At 37.7% G+C, this 19,982-nt stretch overlaps 3 protein-coding genes across 3 annotated transcripts; 1 reads left to right on the top strand and 2 right to left on the bottom strand.

Moving 5' to 3' along the window:
* Positions 1–295: 295 nt before the first annotated feature.
* Positions 296–1,411, top strand: LOC130996961 (nuclear transcription factor Y subunit B-4-like). Its single transcript, XM_057922254.1, has one exon. The coding sequence runs from the start codon at positions 765–767 to the stop codon at positions 1,248–1,250; it is 486 nt and encodes a 161-aa protein (XP_057778237.1). The 5' UTR covers positions 296–764; the 3' UTR covers positions 1,251–1,411.
* Positions 1,412–11,231: 9,820 nt separating this feature from the next.
* LOC130996954 (uncharacterized) lies at positions 11,232–17,139 on the bottom strand. The gene is made up of 2 exons (XM_057922241.1): positions 15,571–17,139; positions 11,232–11,598 (listed from the first exon to the last, which is right to left on the bottom strand). Exons 1-2 carry the CDS (start codon positions 16,333–16,335, stop codon positions 11,575–11,577), a joined length of 789 nt encoding a protein of 262 aa, XP_057778224.1. The 5' UTR covers positions 16,336–17,139; the 3' UTR covers positions 11,232–11,574.
* A 2,231-nt stretch (positions 17,140–19,370) lies between these two features.
* On the bottom strand, positions 19,371–19,982 carry LOC130998583 (uncharacterized). The gene has a single exon (XM_057923999.1). It carries the CDS (start codon positions 19,980–19,982, stop codon positions 19,371–19,373), a length of 612 nt encoding a protein of 203 aa, XP_057779982.1.

Here is a 19,982-nt window from a genome sequence, read left to right on the forward strand (position 1 = left end):
TAATTAATATGAGGGACCACTTCTTAATCCACCATACTAACTCAGTATTTGTAGGCTACGCATTTGTCCAGAAACTATTTCCTTTCCCAAAATAAATCGGTGATTAGTCCAAAGATATGGCACTTTACTATTGATAGAAAGCACTTCGATTAATTCTTAATTATTTTAGTGTAGTGAAATTTATTTTAATAATAAAATAGAGTACGGAGTGTGTGAGCGTCATAATCTTCTTTTTCTATTAAAAGATGGAGCGATTATAAATATTTGAATAAGTAAGGTTTTGGACTCCAAGTTAGGTTAATGCCACATATTAAAGTCTTACGTTTTGGCATCAATTTAATTTGTTTCCTTGTTGGCATAAGTTCTTAGTGGTATACATATACACACCAATGGAGTGGATATGTTATTTCTTTATCCCTATATAAATTAAGTTTCCATCTATAGTAACATCCACATATTAATTAAGGCAAAAATAAATTTGTGGGTACTACCCACCCCTACCAAGTATGAAGAAAGGGCACTTCCACAAAAGGATGACATAAATGTAGCTAATGCTTCAACCACCAAGTTATGCTTCCCATCATTCCATCATACTATAGAGCTACCTAAGTAGTAGTTACTAATAAAATATAATTCGCGTCAGCTTTCAGAGTATATAATCTGTAGATGCGTGATTGTTACATCGTATTTACAGATAAAGAGAACCAGTCAGAGTCGTGACGTATATATGTATTTCAGAGTGAAAGTGATGGTCATATATAGAAATGACGGATGAGAGCGATAGATTGCTCCCGATCGCGAATGTGGGGCGGATCATGAAGAAGATCCTCCCCACAAGCGCCAAGATCTCTAAAGAAGCCAAAGAGACAATGCAAGAATGTGTATCAGAGTTCATAGGCTTCGTGACGAGCGAGGCGTCGGAGCGGTGCCACAAGGAGAACCGGAAGACGGTGAACGGAGACGACATCTGCTGGGCCCTCAGCTCCCTCGGATTCGACAACTACTCCGACACGATGCCGAGGTACTTGCAAAGATTGAGGGAGATTGAGAGACAAAGGGCTAAGCAACAAGGTGAAAGAAAGATGAAAGAAGGCTGCTGTCAATGCACCCCTTCATCACCACCATCACTGCATTTTCTAGCAATTCTAGAGAGGGACGGAGGGGGGGAGAGAGAGAGAGAGTCGTCTTCTTCTTCTTCAGCAAAAACCAGCCAACTTGACAACAACACATGTATTTTGAGGAAAAATTAACAGGTAAGAACTACTGCAGGATCTCATTAATATTTTAGGGCTAAATATTTAACTCTTTTTTCTTTCTGGGTGCAAATTAATGTAAATCGGAACAGCTTCGAATATGTTTGTAATTTAAACATTTTATTCTCATTAAGCACTTAATTAATAATCTTGAAACATATCTTGCTTTTGCTTCTGTAGACCACAGGGTTTTCTATTTTCGTGTTTTTTTTTTTTTTTTTTTGCCTTTAAAAGGCAATGATTCTTGCTTGCGCTGGCAATTAGCGCAGTTTACTTTTATCGATCTCATTCTGAATGAGAAATCAGGTCATTAATCAATTACTTGAATATACTTCAAAATCTTATCTTATAAAAAAATCTGCCACTGTTGTAGCATCTTATCTTCTGATCTGTACATCAATTAACCTCCAATTTTTTTGCTCAATCTTCATATATCAGATTATCAATCCTTTGAACTTATGCAGTTTCAATTATAATTATTTATCTGAATTTGTTAAATTAAGTCATACTATCTCAGATCTTTTTTATATTCAATCAAGTCCTAGCTTCAATTCTTTTTACAGAAATATAAATGGAAAAGCTAAACTTTTAGGGTGTGTTATCTTTGGTTGATAAATTTATCATGAAAAAATAAGAGATAAAGAAAAAAATTTCCCTTGAAATCTCATCTTTCTTTTCCCTCATTTTTTACAAAAATAATTTCACCATTTTTCATTCCTCTTTTTCACTTCAAGGAAGAAAAATATTATCACACCAAAAATGGAGGGATATTATTCCTTCTTAGAGTGAAAAGAAAGAGTAATAAATGGTGAAATTCACTTTTGTAGAAAATGAGGAAAAATAAAGAGCATTTAAAAGGAGAAATTTTTATTATTCCTCATTTTTTTTTATAATAAATTTATCAACCGAGAACATATATATCCTTACACCATATTTGGATGAATTATATATATATATATATAAGGGTGGGTGTAGTTATGAATTTCGTAGCTGCTCGAACTCGTTAAATATGTCTATATATATAATTAGCTAGATATGTAAGTGACGTAATAAACATATAAATTACAAAAGCACGTGAGTGTAACACATGTTTGGGTGAAGTTCATCTCGATTTATTCTTTCTTTCTTTGAGCTCGAAATTGAGACTTAATTAAGTCAAATCGTTCTATCTTTTAAATGGGCGAATATTTTGTGAGTTGGTTTTTGTTTTAAATATATAGAGAGAAAGAGTTTAGATGATAATCATAATTATTGTGTAAATGAAGAATATTTTCAATTCTTCGAAAATTTACGATGGATGCATCATTTTTCTCTCTCTCGTATATAAGGTTTAATTAGTATATTCTACCCATTTATGAATATTTAATACTTCATTTATTTTCCAGATCCCCTTATGTGATTTTAAGAGTTTTATTGAACTCGAAAACAACTTATTTTAAGTAATATTAGTAGAAGTAATATGTTACATATATCATTTGCACGTGTGGCTTTATTAAGATTTCAAACGAATGCGATATATAATTAAATACGTAATTAATTTATAAGGAACCAATATATTAATCTATATATATATATATATATATATATAATATATATATATATATATATATATATATAAGTAAAATAAACTCTATCCTACGTGGCGGCATATAATCACTCTATTTCAATTTTTCTCAATTCTCATTCATTCTTATATTTTTCAATATCTCTAATCAATCTCCACCTCTAATCAAACTCCATCTATTAAAATATTTATAAAAATCAATAATATATAAATATATAAAAATCAATCAATAGTATCACTTATATAATATATGTAAGTTACTCCAACGAATATAACATTAGTATGCATTTTTTGAATTTCAAGTTGTACATATGTAAGTTACTCCAACGAATATAACATTAGTATGCATTTTTTGAGTTTCAAGTTGTACAATTAATAACAATGTAATGCTCCAACGAATTTTACATTAATATGCAGAATATATACATCACCTTATTCCAACGAATTTTAGATTCATATGCAGATCATCTACCAAAATACTAATTAGTTAACATATGAGTTTCAATTACATATCCCAAGTTTAATTATTTTTTTTCAATAATCATTCATTCTTTTATTTTTAAAAATTTTAATTAATTTTCAATAAAAATAATTTATAAATATGTCTAAAATTTATAGTTTATAGTTTTGATTTAGATATTACATTGTTCTAATGACTTTTTTTAACGGATTTGCAGTTCACAGATGATCAGGATACTTAAAATAGGTGACTGTACTGCCGGTCAAAGTCTTGGTGATGGAGAATCTGTTGTGACATTATCAGAAGACATTCTTATACGTGATGCAACAAATCCTATTGCAGCTATGGTGGAAAACACATATCATGCATTTGACCTATAAATGTTTAAGAATAAAGCTATCCTGGCTCCCACCAATGAGATGGTTGATACGATAAATGATGACGTCATGTCTTTAATGTCTATCGAATAAAGGGTTTGCCTAAGTTAAAATAGCATTCGCAAAGAAGATGGACAAGTGGACCTCGATGAACATATATTCTAGGATGAATATCTAAACACGATCAAGTGTTCACGATTGTCGAGTCATGAAATTAAGAGGGATGCATAATCATGCTTTTTAGAAATATTGATCCATCTAATGAGCTTTGCAATGACACTAGGCTAATAGTAACTAAAGTTGGGGAACGTGTAATTGAAGGCAATTCATTTTAGGAAAAAATGCGGGCAAATAGTTTCCTATAGCTGGAATGATTATGAGTCCATCAGATTTCACTAAATTTTCAATTCGGTTTTAGAGAAAACAATTCTCTGTGAGTGTTTGTTTTGCTATGAACATAAATAAAAATCAGGGACAATCTCTTTCAAATGTAGGATTATATCTACCGAAATCTGTTTTTAGTCATGGACAACCCTACGTGTCAAATTTAATAATTTATTCAAACTTGATAATTTAAGTCATTAATGACTTAATTTAATTTATTTGTTTTTCTTATTTTTTCAGTTGTTGGTTCCACCTACAGGTATCTAATTTAGGTACGTTTCAAATAATTGTTCCAATTTCTCTTTTAATTATCTTGTGGGTTGAAACTATGCTTACATATAAATTTCATAAAGACATTTAAATTAGATCAATTTCAAATAAATATTACGGCCTTTTACTTTAAAATAATTTTATTAAATTCTCTATTTTTGTGAAAAGAAATTCATAAAACAAAAAATATAATATTAAATAATTTTATATATAAATTTATATTTTAATAGATCCCGTCGAAATTCGACGGGTCACTTACTAGTATAACTAATGTGGTCAAATCTATAACCAGTGCGATCTAATTGCTTGCAGTTTTTTTAAAATCATAAATAATACCACTACCAAAAAAAAATTATTAGTGATATGAGGCTTAAGATATAATATTTATGTTATAAAAATTAATGTTGTTTGAAAATGTAACTATTAGTGATTAGCTATATCATCAAATTAATGTCATTAATTTTTATGACACAGCTACCAGCTGCTTCATGTCATTAGTGAATTTTTTTTTGTAGTGTAAAATATTATAGAAAAATAAATGTGAAACTGATCTCCAAATAATGCTTTTGTAAAAATCCAAGAGGGCACATGTATAATTAAGAATTATTCTATATATTATTATGAGTACTTTTGTCTAACAGGGTTGCAAATTAATGTTGGTTTATCGGTCTATACTCTTGAAACGAATTATCTTACAAAATAGAAACTAATATTACATGGTGTAATATCTAATTTAAAAATATGCGCTTGAAATCCTTATCGTATAGTAATGTGTTTTTATCGTATATAGTAGTATGATTTTATTTACTGGTAATAATAATTAAAAATAATAATATAATCATCTAAATTTGGATGGATGGCTGACGAAAAGAGAAGAGGGAAAAGTGGGAGCTTGTTAAAAAAGAAAATTTTGTAATCCGTCCATTAAATTGACGATTTTATATATAAAAAAGAAAAGAAAAAATCCAAAAAAACCCTTGAAAGCACAGAAGGAGCAGACTAAGGGCCGAACCTCAAAAAAAACCTTTTCACGGAAAACCCAGTGGGAAAAACCGTGAAAAGGAAAAAGAGTACTCGTCTAAACACAAAACGAAAGTAGGGAAAAGCGGAAGGGAAAGTTTCCGAAACTCCGGCCTAACCATCGTCCCCAAACTATCCCGGCTCTCACCCCACGAAAAAACTAAACGGCCGGTTAGACGCCGTCGCCGTAAGAAGAACAAACCCAAACAAAGAAAAACGAGAGCAAAATATCCGGGTATATGTCAACTCCGTGAGCAATAGCAAACAACAACCCATCAGCCCCAACTACCGTTTCTGACGCAGATGGCTATGCGAAGCCATGTCAAGGCGAACCGCAGCCCTAATCTCCTCAATCTCGTGCGGCCACCACCCTTCCGAACGTTGTTGGTTAGCCATTAAATCTGCCGCCTTGTTTCCTTCTCTAAAGATGTGAGAAACCTGCAACGAGAAAGCATCTAACATCTCTAAAATCCTATTCCACGCCGCCTTAAAACGCCAAGGCACATTTAAAGAACGAGAATTAAGAATGGATATCACGTAGGTGGAATCGGCTTCAATCCAAAGCTTGTGCCATCCACGATTGTGAGCAATTTGAATCGCCGAGATAACAGCCAGGAGTTCCGCTTCAAAGGCAAAACCCGAGCCACCTTTGAAGTGAAAACAACCACGCACCACATTCCAGTTATCTCTAAACACCCCACCTGCAGCAATAGTGCTTGGAGCTCCCGTCGCCGAGCCATCAGTATTCACTTTGATCCACGGCGCCACAGGTGGCCACCAATGCACCTCCACAAACTCGGGAGGAGGAGCACTCCTGGTAGTAACACCCACTGCCCGGAGAATCAGATAATCCGACCAAGAATTCCACATGTAGCCTAATTTAGTAAAGTTATCATCAATCTCTTTGAAAGCAACTTTCACAGTGTGAATGACACGACTTGCTTCGAACTTTTGATTATCAAAGATACAATTGTTTCTCTGAATCCAGATAGCCCAGATGACCGTGATGATACCCACTTTCCAGAAATTACCGGTGAGGGGACTAAGTTTATACTGCCAAGCTGCCACCAAAAAACTATGAATATCATTCTCTTGCAATCCTTGATTGAAATTAAACCACCCAAGAAACGTAGCCCAAATATTCTTCACACGCTCACAATTCCAGAAAAGGTGATCCTGAGATTCACTTCCTTTTAAGCAAAGCAAACAGACGTTAGGCATGATCATACCGTAGCGGATAAGGCGATCATAAGTCGGCATTCTATTATGAAGAAGACGCCAACAGATCAAAGAACGTCGAATCGAAATAAAAGATTCCCAAAGCCAAGAACCCCAAGACACCTTTGGAAAATGATGACAATGTTTGTTGAAGGCCAACGCAGTAGTTACATTCCCGTGCAACGAGGGTTTCCAGAAACGCACATCTCCCTCAGAACCAAGAGGAGTGAGTAAAATATCACACACTATCTCCGGAAAAGCATTAACAAAGGCTTGCGTGAAATGCCAGACCCCATCGTAGAAATAATCAGCCACCGATTGAGTAAGAAACGGAAGCATGAAAAGCGGAATACCGCATTTATTCATAAGATTATACCCAAGCCAGTCGTCATACCAGAACGAAGTAGAAGCGCCGTCACCAATATACGAGTACGAATCCGCCACCAAACCATCAATTTCCTCACGTAAGCTCATCCAGATAGTAGAAGCAGCCACCAGAGATTTACAACGCCCAAAGCGATCGAGATATCTATCTCTAATCAAATCATATCCGAACTCACACCCACCAACCACCTTCCACGCCATTTTCATGAGATAGCTCTTATTCATGAATTCGAATGACCTTACCCCGAGACCGCCCTCCTCCTTAATCGAGCAGACCCTCTTCCAACTCACAGAACAAGACGGCGTCTGCTTGATGTTGCCAGTCCAAAGGAAATTACGGCAGCACGCATCGAGCTCCTTAATAAGAGCCGTCGGCCATCTATAAACCATCATGGAGTGCGTCAGGGAGCTTTGGATAACCGACCTGATCAGGCAAATCCTCCCAGCCATCGACAACTGTAATCCCTTCCATCTCGCGAACTTGTTTATCACACGATCATGTATCGGTCGAAGATAGGAGGCACGCACACGGCCCTTAAAGATAGGAACCCCAAGGTAAGTAATTGGAAAGTTGCCCTGAGAAAATCTCAATATGCTCCTTATAGCCCTGCAGGTTTGAGAAGGAACTTTGCTAGTAAAAAAAATTTGCGACTTATCCGGGCTCACAATTTGATCAGAAATTTGACCATAATATTCCATAATTTTCTGAATGGTATGAGCGTTCGTGACCGTGGCGTGACAGAAAACCAGAATATCATCCGCATATAAAAGATGAGTGGGAAAATTAATTCCCTGTCTCATTTGCATCGGGGTAAGGGTGCCTGCGCTAACACAATTTGCAAAGAGCTTACCAAGAACATCTTCGGCGATTCCAAAAAGAATAGGAGAAAGAGGATCGCCCTGACGAACACCCCTTGAACACGCAAAATAACCTTTAAGCTGACCATTGTACAGAATAGAAATCCTAGCCGAATGAAGCAGAATCTCAATCCAACTAATGAACTTTGAATCATAGCCAGCAACACGAAGAACGTTAAGCAGGAAATCCCAGCTAAGAGTATCAAAAGCTTTTTTGATGTCAATCTTGCAAGCCATGTTTTGACTACGGCTCGTACGATGCATACAGTTCACGCCTTCCGACCCAATCAGAATACAATCGTGAATGGAACGGCCGCTAATAAAACCAAACTGATGACGGGAGACATAAACAGCAGCAACCTGGCTTAGTCTAGACGCCAACACCTTAGTAATAATCTTGTAAAGAAAGTTGGATAAAACAATCGGTCTCAGATCCGAGACCGAATTGACGACATCTTTCTTAGGAATCAACACCAAGGTATTAGAATTGCAGCCTTGAGGAAGATAAGAATTCCGGAAAAAGGCTTGAACAGCACACCAAATATCCACTTTAATAATCGACCAACAATGCTGAAAGAACTTACCCGAGAAACCATCAGGCCCAGGCGAGCTGTTCGGCTCCATCTGAAAAACCGCAGCAGAAATTTCCTCTTCATCCGGCAAACGAATGAGCAAATTATTATAACGATCTTCGACCATCTCCTCAATAACTGCCTCAACCGCCGTAATATCAGTATTAGTATGACTGCTAGTCGAAAACAAAGAAGAGAAGAAATCCACAATATGATCCCCAATAACCTTTTGATCGTAATTCATATCTCCATTGATCTCCATGTGAGAAACGATGTGAGGTTTACGACGAAACCTAAGCATCGCATGAAAGAACTTCGTGTTCCTGTCTCCATCTTGAAGCCAAGACACCCGGCTTTTTTGCTGTAAAAGCGAGCTCTGCCTGGAAAGCACAACGTTGATCTTAGCTTGTGCTTCCACTTCTTTATTAAAGAGATCCTCCGTGTAACCTTCCCTGGCAATCTGATCTTGAATCTCCAAAAGCTCTTGTTGCGTATTCATGATGCAAGAATCAACATTTCCAAAAACATTCCGATTCCACGCGCGAAGAACCTGCCGAAGACGCTTTAATTTATGCATAACTTTAAAAATCGGGCAGCCAATCTCGGTATCCATCTGCCAGGACCGTTCCACCGTATGGAGAAAATTCGGATGTAAGGTCCACATATTAAGGAACTTAAAGAAACGATGGCGAGGAGGAGCATCCACCATGCAATGAAGAACAAGCGGAGAATGATCCGAGGTAATACGTGGAAGAGCTTGAACAAAAACCGAACTCCAGAGATTTGCAAAAGAGTCAGCATAAATCGCTCTATCCAGACGAGACTCCACATGGGTAGGCATAAATCTACGACCAGACCACGTGAAGTGCAGACCAACCGTAGGCGCCTCAATGAAACCGGTGGCTTCAATGAAATCACAGAACTCCGCACAAGCAGTAGGGTTAGGCATACAGTCACTACTTCTTTCATGGGCACCTTTAACCGCATTAAAATCGCCAATAAAGACAGCATTACCATCAATATGATCCAGAAGATCCAACCACAAACGCCGTCTGCCAGCATACGTGTTAACGCCATGCACCACTGCGATTTTAAAATTCCACGTCGACCATCTGCAGTTCATGATAACCACCTGCTCCGAGGAGAAAATGACATCATGAGTAACAGAAGGATGAGAAAAAACCCAAATATTCGAACTCATGTTGTCTCTTGAATTTTGAAAACAAGGAATAAGATTCAGAGAACGCCAAAATCTAGAATAAGTCTTCTTGAGATTCGTCTTAGGCTCAATAATCCCAACAATCACAGGGGAGAAGGAGTCGCAATGCTCCTTTAAAACTCGTTTGGACTCGTCCGTAAGACCCCGGACATTCCATACGAGGACATTCATCATAAAGACTGAGAATTCGTGTTCAGGTTTTCACCCGATTCCACTTCAGCTGCCCAACTCTTGGCCGCCACATTATTCAGGGCTGTATCATTCTTCGAGCTCCCTGATGTAATAATGAAATCTCGAGGTTTATCTCCTGCTTCCCAAGCTTTGTAAAGTTTATTTTTGATGAAATCTTCAGCCTGTTGGTTAGGTTGCTAGTTAGGTTGCTGCTCCACCGACTTCCGGAGACGACTCTTGATACTATCTTCCCCACGAATCATAGGTTTATTTGCAGACGAATCTTTCGGCGGTCTTCCTCTTTTTTTCACCTGCGCCTCCGCCTCACAATTCCTGAAGGTTTCCACTATCCGCTGAGCTTTGATAGCGCTTTCCATCATCCTTTCCTTTTTCTCACAATTTTTATCCTGATTGACCGAACTTTGAAAAATGACGATCTGTTGTGAATCTGCTTCAGCCCGTGTATTGCCACCATCCGACTGCCCATCAGACTCGTCTCCCGAATCTATCTCTTCCGTAACCGGCATAGTTATCGCCTGTAAGATATCCGAACCCGATGTCAATCTATCTCCATTGACATCCTCAAAATCAACATTCCTATCAGTTAAAGCCAACGACTGATTGTGGTTCTTTGTTTCCCGCGGTGTCTGAATCTGCTCTTCTTCAACAGCAACCTGTTCCAAAACCCCCAACTGATTTATAATCTGCTCTTCTTCGACAGCCACCTGCTCCAAAACCCCAAACTGATTTTTAGTGATAATCTGCGGTCTGTGAGCTTGGGCAGTCCTATTCTGTTCTCAAGATTTAGCCTTCCAGTTAGGTGCCCTAATATCCTTGGCAGCTCCCTTATTAATTATTTCATTGTCTTTACCCAGCGACATGTCTTTGGCCTTCACATTCCTGCTATCCTCCTTGGATTTGTTCTTCATTCTATTGCAGTTATCAATAGAATGTCCAGTGATCTTACACTTAGAGCAGAAGGCCGGGAGTTGTTCGAATTCAAATTCGACGTGAAAGGAACGTTCTTCCCCGTCAACCAGCAAAGCCTCCGGAAGAGGACGCGAGAGATCAATTGTAGTGACCCGCTCTTTTATAAATATTAAATCCAGTAATGAGTGTTTATTTATGTTCATCAGTGAATGAAAACGGTTATTATCCTGATATGAATTCAGCTTATGATCCTGAATTCATATTATTAAAGCAGTCAATGATATTATTTCAGAGTTATAACTGACTTAGCAAAGTCACGTTATTTATTTAAGCGAGATGGAATTAGATTTTATTCTTACTCAAGTTGTGGATTATTTCAGACTCGTGAGTTAATTAAATCTGCGGATTTAATTTATATATTAGAACAACGAACGAATTAAATCTACGGATTTAATTTTGATTCATTTTATAACTTATCGATTTTAGCGAGTTATCACATGTCGAAATCGAGATTTATGTAAATACAGTATCAAGCAGAATCGAAGCCAGTATTTTATTTCAGTTACGGAATCACCGAGACATAGAAAATACATCATTAATTCTTCTCTATTTTTTTTCTTTCCATCAACCTTTGACCACTCATTTTTCACCCCGACCATTCACTCTTTCCCAACCACTTTCCCCCATCACTCATCATTTTTCCCACCACTACTCAATTTTTTCCACTACAATAATCCTCCACTTAGCCTACATCAACTCACGTAAACCAAATACACTTAGTGGACTCCATCCAAGAACACCATATTCTTCACCCTTCACTTAGCAATTTCAGAAGAACAAAGATCTTTCTTCACTGCTCCTACCAACTTCAAGGTAAGGTTTGGCTCAATACTTTCATTCTCCCTCGACTAAATTCACCTGCATTATACAATGAACCATCATTTATTTCAGTTAATTCCTCAGTGGAACTAATCAACTACAACGAACAATACATCAATCAAACCAAACAATTGCAAGGTAAGCTTTGTCCTTAACTTTGCTATTTTCAGTTCAAGTCTCCTTCATTCATTAAACAATGGCAACTTCAATCCATTTAAGTTATTTCACCCTTCACTACACTCCAGCAACAACCAATCAATTGAATACAAGCGAGGTATTCTACTATCTTGAATATTCAATCCAGTTCACATCCATGCTTAGCATAATCACAGTTTATCTACACGATATAGTCAAGATATGTTGTACAATAGGGAAATACTTTACAACAGAGGATTTTACATGCTTCATTTCCACTGCACCCCAGAGTAGCAATCACAAGAACTCACACCCTCAGAAACTAGATAAGCGTTTGAATTGGAGAGAGAGATTAGACTTAGCTTTAAGGGAGGGAAGGGCCGACTGCCCAAGGCAACTGCCGAGCCCCAACTGCCGGAACGGAGGGAGAAGGCGGCGACCTCTAGTCGTCTCGCCTGCATCCGAGTAACGACGACGTCGGAGCTGGGGAATTGCTGAGGCCGACCGGAACCATGGCCGAGCAGAGGATCGTGCGCAGCAACGGCAAATCTCACCGATTCTGGAGTGCAGCGACACGGCGAAGCAGAAGATTCCAGTAGCAGCAGTGGCGTCGGAGCTCGAGGGAGCGACGCTAGCGACTTTACCGAACCTTCGAACGGCAGCAGCAGCGGCGTACTCTTCTCGCCGGTTGCTCAGTGACAGCACGGCGGCGCTGGAAGGCGTAAGCAGCGGGCGGCGGCAGCGCTCCTCCAGCAGGCGCTGACCACCGGACGAGCAGCAGCAACTCCAGCCGGCGGCGACTCCAGGCGAAGCAGCAGCCACTTCCAGACGACGACCGGCGCCGTTTGAGCCGCCGGATTTCAGATGGAGGTGCGACAGCCGGTCGAAGCAGACCGGAATCGACGGCCGCTGAGCGGCCGGAGAAGAAGGAACCGATCGAGCGCCGATTTTGAGAAAGGGAGCGAGCGGCCCTTGAGAGAGATCAGAGAGAGAAAGGCGAGAATTGATTTTTGAGGAATAAGAGAGAACCGAGAGTGTGTGTGAGGGTGTATGTGAGTGTGTATTGAAATAGAGAGAGAGAACCGAGATGTTGGGGGGAGAAATTTTGGGCTTTTCCTATTTTAATTAAAGTTGGGCTCCTTATTTTAATTGGGCTTATTTATTAAATTCTTTGGGCCTTGTTGATTTATTTTTAGTGGGCTTGAGTTGGGCTGGTTTATTTATTAATATTGGGCCTCCGATTTTATTTATATGGGCTTTGATTTAATTGTTGTTTTGATTTGTATGGGCTTCATTTAATTGAGTTGGACTTTATTTATTTTAATAATTGGGCCATTACATTGGGCCATTTCATTGGGCCGGAGTTTATTTAATTATGTTGGACTCCTTATTTGGGCTTCGTTTCAGTGGGCCGATTTTATTTTAAATTACAGTGGGCTGAGTTGGGCCGAAAATTTGGGCCTTTATTTTATTTTCTTTGGGCTTCATAATTATTTATTTTTGGGCCTTGTTGTATTTATTATAATTGAGCCTAATTCAATTATTTTGTTTGGGCTTTAGTTTAATTCATTGGGCCTAATTTAATTAATTCATTGGGCTTTGTTATTTTATTCCGATTGGGCCTCCTAATTATTTTCTTTAGGCCTTGGTTATTTATTTAACTGGGCCCTAAAATTATTTAATTACTTGAGTCCATGATTTACTCCAACTAAACTTTTCAATTTAATTATTGGAATGCCACGATTTATTTAAATCAAGCCCATATTTGTTTAATTAATTATTAGGCTGCCTTATGTTGAGCCTTTTAATTATTTAATCTTATAACATTACTTGTTCCTATTTATTAAGCCTGATTAATTATGAGGTTATAAAGCGAACTAGTTGAAGTATTTATTTATTTATTTTATTTTTTTTATTGACTACGAGGAATGGGGTTTATTTACTTGGCGGATTGGAACACCTGAAGCGAACGGATTATTTTAGTTAAATACTCAACCACGCAAGATGAAACCTAGTTGGTATTTATTTGATCCGATAGTGAGGATTAATAGTAGTAATTATCTAATATCATCTCGGAGTATTAAATCATGCATAAAAATCATGCATAGTTAATTCTGTAATCTCATTATTTGAGGATTTTACTCGAGCAATATCTTATTTATAATCTCGTAATAAAGGTCAAGCACGAGATTAATAATCAGTCAAGGAGCTACTGTACCACAAAAAGTTTCTAACAGGTGGGCATTACTTTCATATATATCAAATGAGTTTAAATATTACGTTCAAGCAAGTTATTTCATGACTAAATTAATTGAAATTATTTCAAATATTGTCTTGCCATAAAATATTTAAATTTCAGTATGATATCTATCTGATGTGACTTTTATCATGTAATCGAATTCGGGCCTTGAGCAGTTGATAGCTATCCTGCCAGGGCTAGTGTACACCAGTGACCGTGAGTCATCTAGCGGGTTGGCCGGTCAAGTGACCGTGAGAGGTGGTCACCTCTCCGGCACAAAGTTCCAGATATGATAGATTACAAGAGAACTTAGACTGCAGTCGAACTTTAAGAATCACAAATGAATTTAGGAAGCTTGGGCCTTTTAGCGAAAAACTCCCTTGCTGTACTGTTTATGATGGCATGACAATTTACAGTTTTGAAGCATGTATTTTTTTTATACTTAGGCATACGTGCCCACTGAGTACTTTTGTACTCAAGCCCTGCATATATTTCTAAATGTGCAGGTTGAGCAGCTGCAGATGGTGATGAAGTGACGAGCGGGATTCTTTTGTCTTATTATGTATTAATGAACTCTAGGGTTACATGTCTTCATACATGTAATCAGAATCATATTCCGCTGCGTACTCAGAAGTTTTATGTTTATTTGGCTAAGTCAGAGATATCTGAACTTATTAGTTATTTGAGTCTATACGACTAAACTTCTGTTATATTATAAATATTCCTTTTGTTAAATTATGAAATGTGATTCTTCTTTGTTTAATTATCCCTTTTCTACCCCGCTTCTAATATCCCTCCATTAGTCACGGTTTCCCGGCTTAATTATCCTTAATTAGGACCGGTCGTGACAGAGTGCCTCTCCGGCACAAAGTTCCAGATATGATAGATTACAAGAGAACTTAGACTGCAGTCGAACTTTAAGAATCACAAATGAATTTAGGAAGCTTGGGCCTTTTAGCGAAAAACTCCCTTGCTGTACTGTTTATGATGGCATGACAATTTACAGTTTTGAAGCATGTATTTTTTTTATACTTAGGCATACGTGCCCACTGAGTACTTTTGTACTCAAGCCCTGCATATATTTCTAAATGTGCAGGTTGAGCAGCTGCAGATGGTGATGAAGTGACGAGCGGGATTCTTTTGTCTTATTATGTATTAATGAACTCTAGGGTTACATGTCTTCATACATGTAATCAGAATCATATTCCGCTGCGTACTCAGAAGTTTTATGTTTATTTGGCTAAGTCAGAGATATCTGAACTTATTAGTTATTTGAGTCTATACGACTAAACTTCTGTTATATTATAAATATTCCTTTTGTTAAATTATGAAATGTGATTCTTCTTTGTTTAATTATCCCTTTTCTACCCCGCTTCTAATATCCCTCCATTAGTCACGGTTTCCCGGCTTAATTATCCTTAATTAGGACCGGTCGTGACATCAATTTCCAACAAAATTCGAGCATAATGTCCAGCAGCACCACGTGCAGAAGCCCCATCAACTTTAATAGGCGATCCCATCGCCCTTCCAATACCCGTAATGACATCCAGAGTCCAAAATTCTAAGGGCAAATAATAAATGCGCATCCAAACTTCACAAAGTGAGGAAATTTCTTTATAGGGATCGAAGAATCTTACCCATTCGCGTAATCGCATGGTTCCGAAAGGTAACTCCCAAGAAGTGCTTTTCTGAACTAACGCCTTGTCTTCAGCGGTATTAAATTTAATAGTGTAGAAGCTCTTTCCCATGGGGATGATTTGCCAATCATTGTCAATATTCCAAGCCACCTGAAGATCACGTTTAAGATCCGTGAGAAGACGCGGCTTCTCTCCTTTCCTAAGAAGAAGACGACCAATTAAAGCATGCTCGAATTGATTTATCTTGGGCAGCAGATGCTCTTTTGGCACCCTCAGCGTGGGTATTTCACCAGAGAAATCCGGTTGCAGCGAAGTGAATCGATGAACAAGTACATCCGGCGTACGTTCAATTTGTCGTGGTCTCCTCAGAAGCGAAGCAAAAGAAGTGGTGCTCGGCCGATGAAGCTCCGTCGCCGATGCATTCTTAGTATTGTTTCCTTTGATCAAATCCGGAACCCAAGTATTGGATGTAGTGATTTTATGATCCTGTGAATTTCCAAAAGTTCTACCAGCAAAAGACGTCGGCGTAGATTCCTCAGCCACTCCCTTTGAAGATTCAGCAGGAAATTTTTCTTTATCGTGACATTCTCCATGGCTATGACTAGAGAAATTATTGGAAACTTGCGGCAGATTCAGCCCTGCCTTATCAACCATTATCTGTTGGTTGATTTGCATGGTTGGCATCGATGACTTGCTCGGCGACGTTGGCGGCATCGTTTGGTGGACGTTCGACGGCGTGCCGGCGATCTCAGCAAATAAATTCATTTTCCCGACGCATCAAAAGGGGCGGCGCAGGCGGAGACGGAGTGAGACCAGATCGGGCAACCCTCTCTGCGCCGCCGTCCAATCTTTTGCGGTCGCCGGATCCAGCAGCCCGCCTCAATCTGAGGGCGAGCAGCGACTTCAACAAATCGTCTTGATCTTCAATCGGCGCGCTGCTGCTGGTGCTGGATCTCTTCGACCAGTAAGCCTACGCTGCTGATGCTCTTCGCCGGTCTTTGGAGGCGGTGGCTGACCGGAAAGAGATCCCAAGAATCAAGATCCACGGCTCTCTGCGCCGCCGACCAAGCTTTTGCGGTCGCCGGATCCAGCAGCCCGCCTCAATCAGAGGGCGAGCAGCGTCTGCAACAAACAAAACCGGAAGCTTGTACTTGAGTAAAGATCGTGGCTACGCGCGGCCGGAGAAGGCGGGCAGCAGCAGTGACTGCGATTTCTCCGGCGCGCTGCTGCTGCTGCTGGGACTCTTCGACCGACGACGCTGCTGATGCTGCACCGGACGCCTGGTAAGACACCAATCAGCGGCTGAGGCGAGCAGCGGCGACGGAGGCGAGCAGCGGTGGCAGCGGCTGCGTGCAGATCGCCTGCTCCCCACCAAGCAGCGTGCAGATCTGCAGATCGCGTGCAGATCGCCTGGAAGGAGGAAGTCGGATCTGCAGATCGCCTGTGTGCAGATCGCGTGTCCAGCGGGCTTCGTCAGGCGAGGCCGCGCGACGTCATCGGCGTCGCGGATCTGGCGGCAGCGACGGGCTGAAACTCACCGAGAGAAGAAGTTCCCTGTAGCTAGCTCAACTCCTACAGCTTTCTAAATAATAATTTTATATTTCAATAAACAATAAAGGTTTGGAAGACTCATTGTCACTAAGAATTTTTAAATCCTAAAAATGCCATTCATTTTACTACAAATTAAAATCAACTAGTTAGTGGTAGTAAATTTGATAGAATCTCCTTAAATTTATTAAAATAAATATATTTGCAATTTACTTTAAAATGTATCTCCACCTAGACGGATATTCAATCACCCTATTTGATTTGGTGTATTAAGCTCAAGCAATTGCAATTTCTCTAATATGGCATTATATTAAAGTTTGAAACCATACAATTAATTATGAAGAGTCGTTTAATCAAACAATAATATAATGGTTTGATATTATTTTTATGGTTAATGTGAAACTACGAACTTCGAGCATATTTTGATTTTAATTTCTAATAACAAAAGATTAATTATGTCTATAAAATCATGAACTTTGAACATATTCTGATTTTAATCTCTAACAAAAGATTCTGCCTGTAAAATCACAAATTTTTAATTGTTTCTAATTTTAACTATGTGAATAGTATACAATCACATACGTAGATTTAATTAGGGTACATTCTGCGTATTGTAATAAGAGTATATTTGATTTATTCATTTTTTAATGACGTTTAACATTTATTAATTACATCAACTAGTTATAAGCCGCATAAGATTAAAATGCAACGTATATAATCAGATACTATTCACGTACGTAGTTAAATCAGAAACAATCAAAAGTTAGAGATTTTACAGGTAGAATTTTTTTATTAGAGGTTAAAATCAGAATATGCCTAAAGTTCATGTATTACAAGTAAAATCTTTTCGTAGAGGTTAAAATAAAAATATTCCCAAAATTTGTAGTTTTCCGGGTCATTAACCATATTTTTTATTATTACATATATATTACGTACCCTTAATTAGTCAAATGGATCGCGAGTCATTCCATTATCAAGCGCTTTGATTTTCCAAGCAAATAGTGGTAGGTTAATTACCATCATATTCAATTCCCTAACAACGAAACGACACGTACCATTTTATATATGTCTCGTAGACTAGAATTCATGAGATCGGAGACGTAGCTAGGATTTTAAAAATAGGGGACGGAATTATATTTTTGTACTTAAAAGTACATTTAGATGGGATAAATTGCAATTTTATACTATAAAATATCAACAAAAATTAACAAAATACAAGATATAATAGTTATCTTCCTTTTTTGCCCGAACAACCTGAATTTCAGAGGCCCTAGGCAAATAAAAAAATAAAAAAATGGACCCCTTAAGAAATGATATTTTTGTTGTTAGCTAGAGATAGGGCATAATCGGCATTACTTTGATTATATATAAAGTGCAATAAAGCATAAAAATAAGAGGCAAATATTAAAATAATCATTTTGATTAAGTATTGTTAACCTTTTGTTAATCAAAGTGGTTATTTAGAGGTATTAACACTAAAAACAATGATAAAAAAGTTATTGAAATAATTTAGATCTTATAATATTTTGAGAAGTAAATCATTAACATCAAGTACTTTCAATACCCTATTTCCAATGTATAAAATCTATATAATATATAAAAGAGGAGTTAATTTTTTCCCTGCAATTTTTCCCTTCTTTTTTTCTCAATTTTTTCTACTATTTTTAATCCTATTTTGTTATATAATTTAATTCTTTTCTAAACACCATTAGATCAGATAAATGAATAAATGTTTAATATGCATCTTAAATTTAAGTTCGTGACAAAATATTTAATATTGTATAAAAATCATCAAAAAATAAATTTAAAACGATAATTGAATATTTTAAAATATTTTATTTTCTCTCTCTTCGTTAAAAGTTTACAACTTTTTATTTATTTATATATTATGATATTTAATACTCTATAATGATAATGTGTTATGTTAAATATTCATTATCAAATTGTTTAAAATTATTTAATAACTATAATTATCATTGCACTTTTTACAAAATTGAAAATTTATATCCTGAATTGGAGATTTTATTGAGTAATTGATGTGAATTATTTTAGTTTATTTTATTTTTAAAATAAATATATTTATATTTATTTAGTATTTATTTAAATATATCGTTTGATTTTCATGTTTATCGTGCATCGCATAAATAGTCGTACTAGTTATTCTATTGAAATTACAATAATGGGTTTTTTTTGGATAAGAGAAGGAATTTATTAAAAAGAAAAACGAAGGTACCAGCAGTACCAAAAGAAAATTACAACATCATAGGAGTTGGAACACCCGCAATCCAGCCATCTAAGCTCAAATCAGAATTAAGAAACCTGGAGATCTTACCCCAACCCCACATTCTCACCTTAATCTCCGAGACCACTTTGGAAATTTCCCATGCTTTTTCTTCGAATCTGCTCGCATTCCTACATCTCCAAACGACCCAAGCAACACAGCACCACAGTGCCAAAAGGAATTTCCGACTTTCTTTCCGGTTTCCAAAGTTGGTAAAGAGAAGGAAGTGTGAAACCACGCTTTGTGGTCGCACGAAACAGATGCCAAGCCATCTAAAGATATCATCCCAAACTTTTTCAGTCTTTGGGCAGTGAAAAAGCAGATGGTTAATCGTCTCCTCGCCGTGAAAGCACGCATTACAACCGGAATCAACTTCATTCAGCACAATGTTTCTTCTTCTAAGATTAGCGCAAGTAGGTAGTCTATCTCTTAGCGTCCGCCAGGCCATGACTCTTGCTTTAAGCGGGACTGGGCTTTTCCACACCTTGGAGAGGATCTCATTGATCTCTTCCGATGTTCGCCTTTCTTGTCTTGTCTCTTTGATGGCTTCGTAGGCCGACTTAATTAGTGGAATATATACCAT

The sequence above is a fragment of the Salvia miltiorrhiza genome, chromosome 8 (genome assembly GCF_028751815.1).
Source record: "Salvia miltiorrhiza cultivar Shanhuang (shh) chromosome 8, IMPLAD_Smil_shh, whole genome shotgun sequence".
NCBI classification, from domain to species: Eukaryota; Viridiplantae; Streptophyta; class Magnoliopsida; order Lamiales; family Lamiaceae; genus Salvia; species Salvia miltiorrhiza.

Excerpts from the sequence above, each read along its gene's own strand:
- LOC130996961 (XM_057922254.1), top strand. The coding sequence starts at position 765 with ATGACGGATGAGAGCGATAGATTGCTCCCGATCGCGAATGTGGGGCGG.
- LOC130996954 (XM_057922241.1), bottom strand. The coding sequence starts at position 16,335 with ATGAATTTATTTGCTGAGATCGCCGGCACGCCGTCGAACGTCCACCAA. Across the intron at positions 11,599-15,570 it reads CCATGCGATTACGCGAATGG|GTGAATTTAGTCGAGGGAGA; the intron begins GTAAGATTCTTC and ends TGTATAATGCAG.
- LOC130998583 (XM_057923999.1), bottom strand. The coding sequence starts at position 19,982 with ATGGTATATATTCCACTAATTAAGTCGGCCTACGAAGCCATCAAAGAG.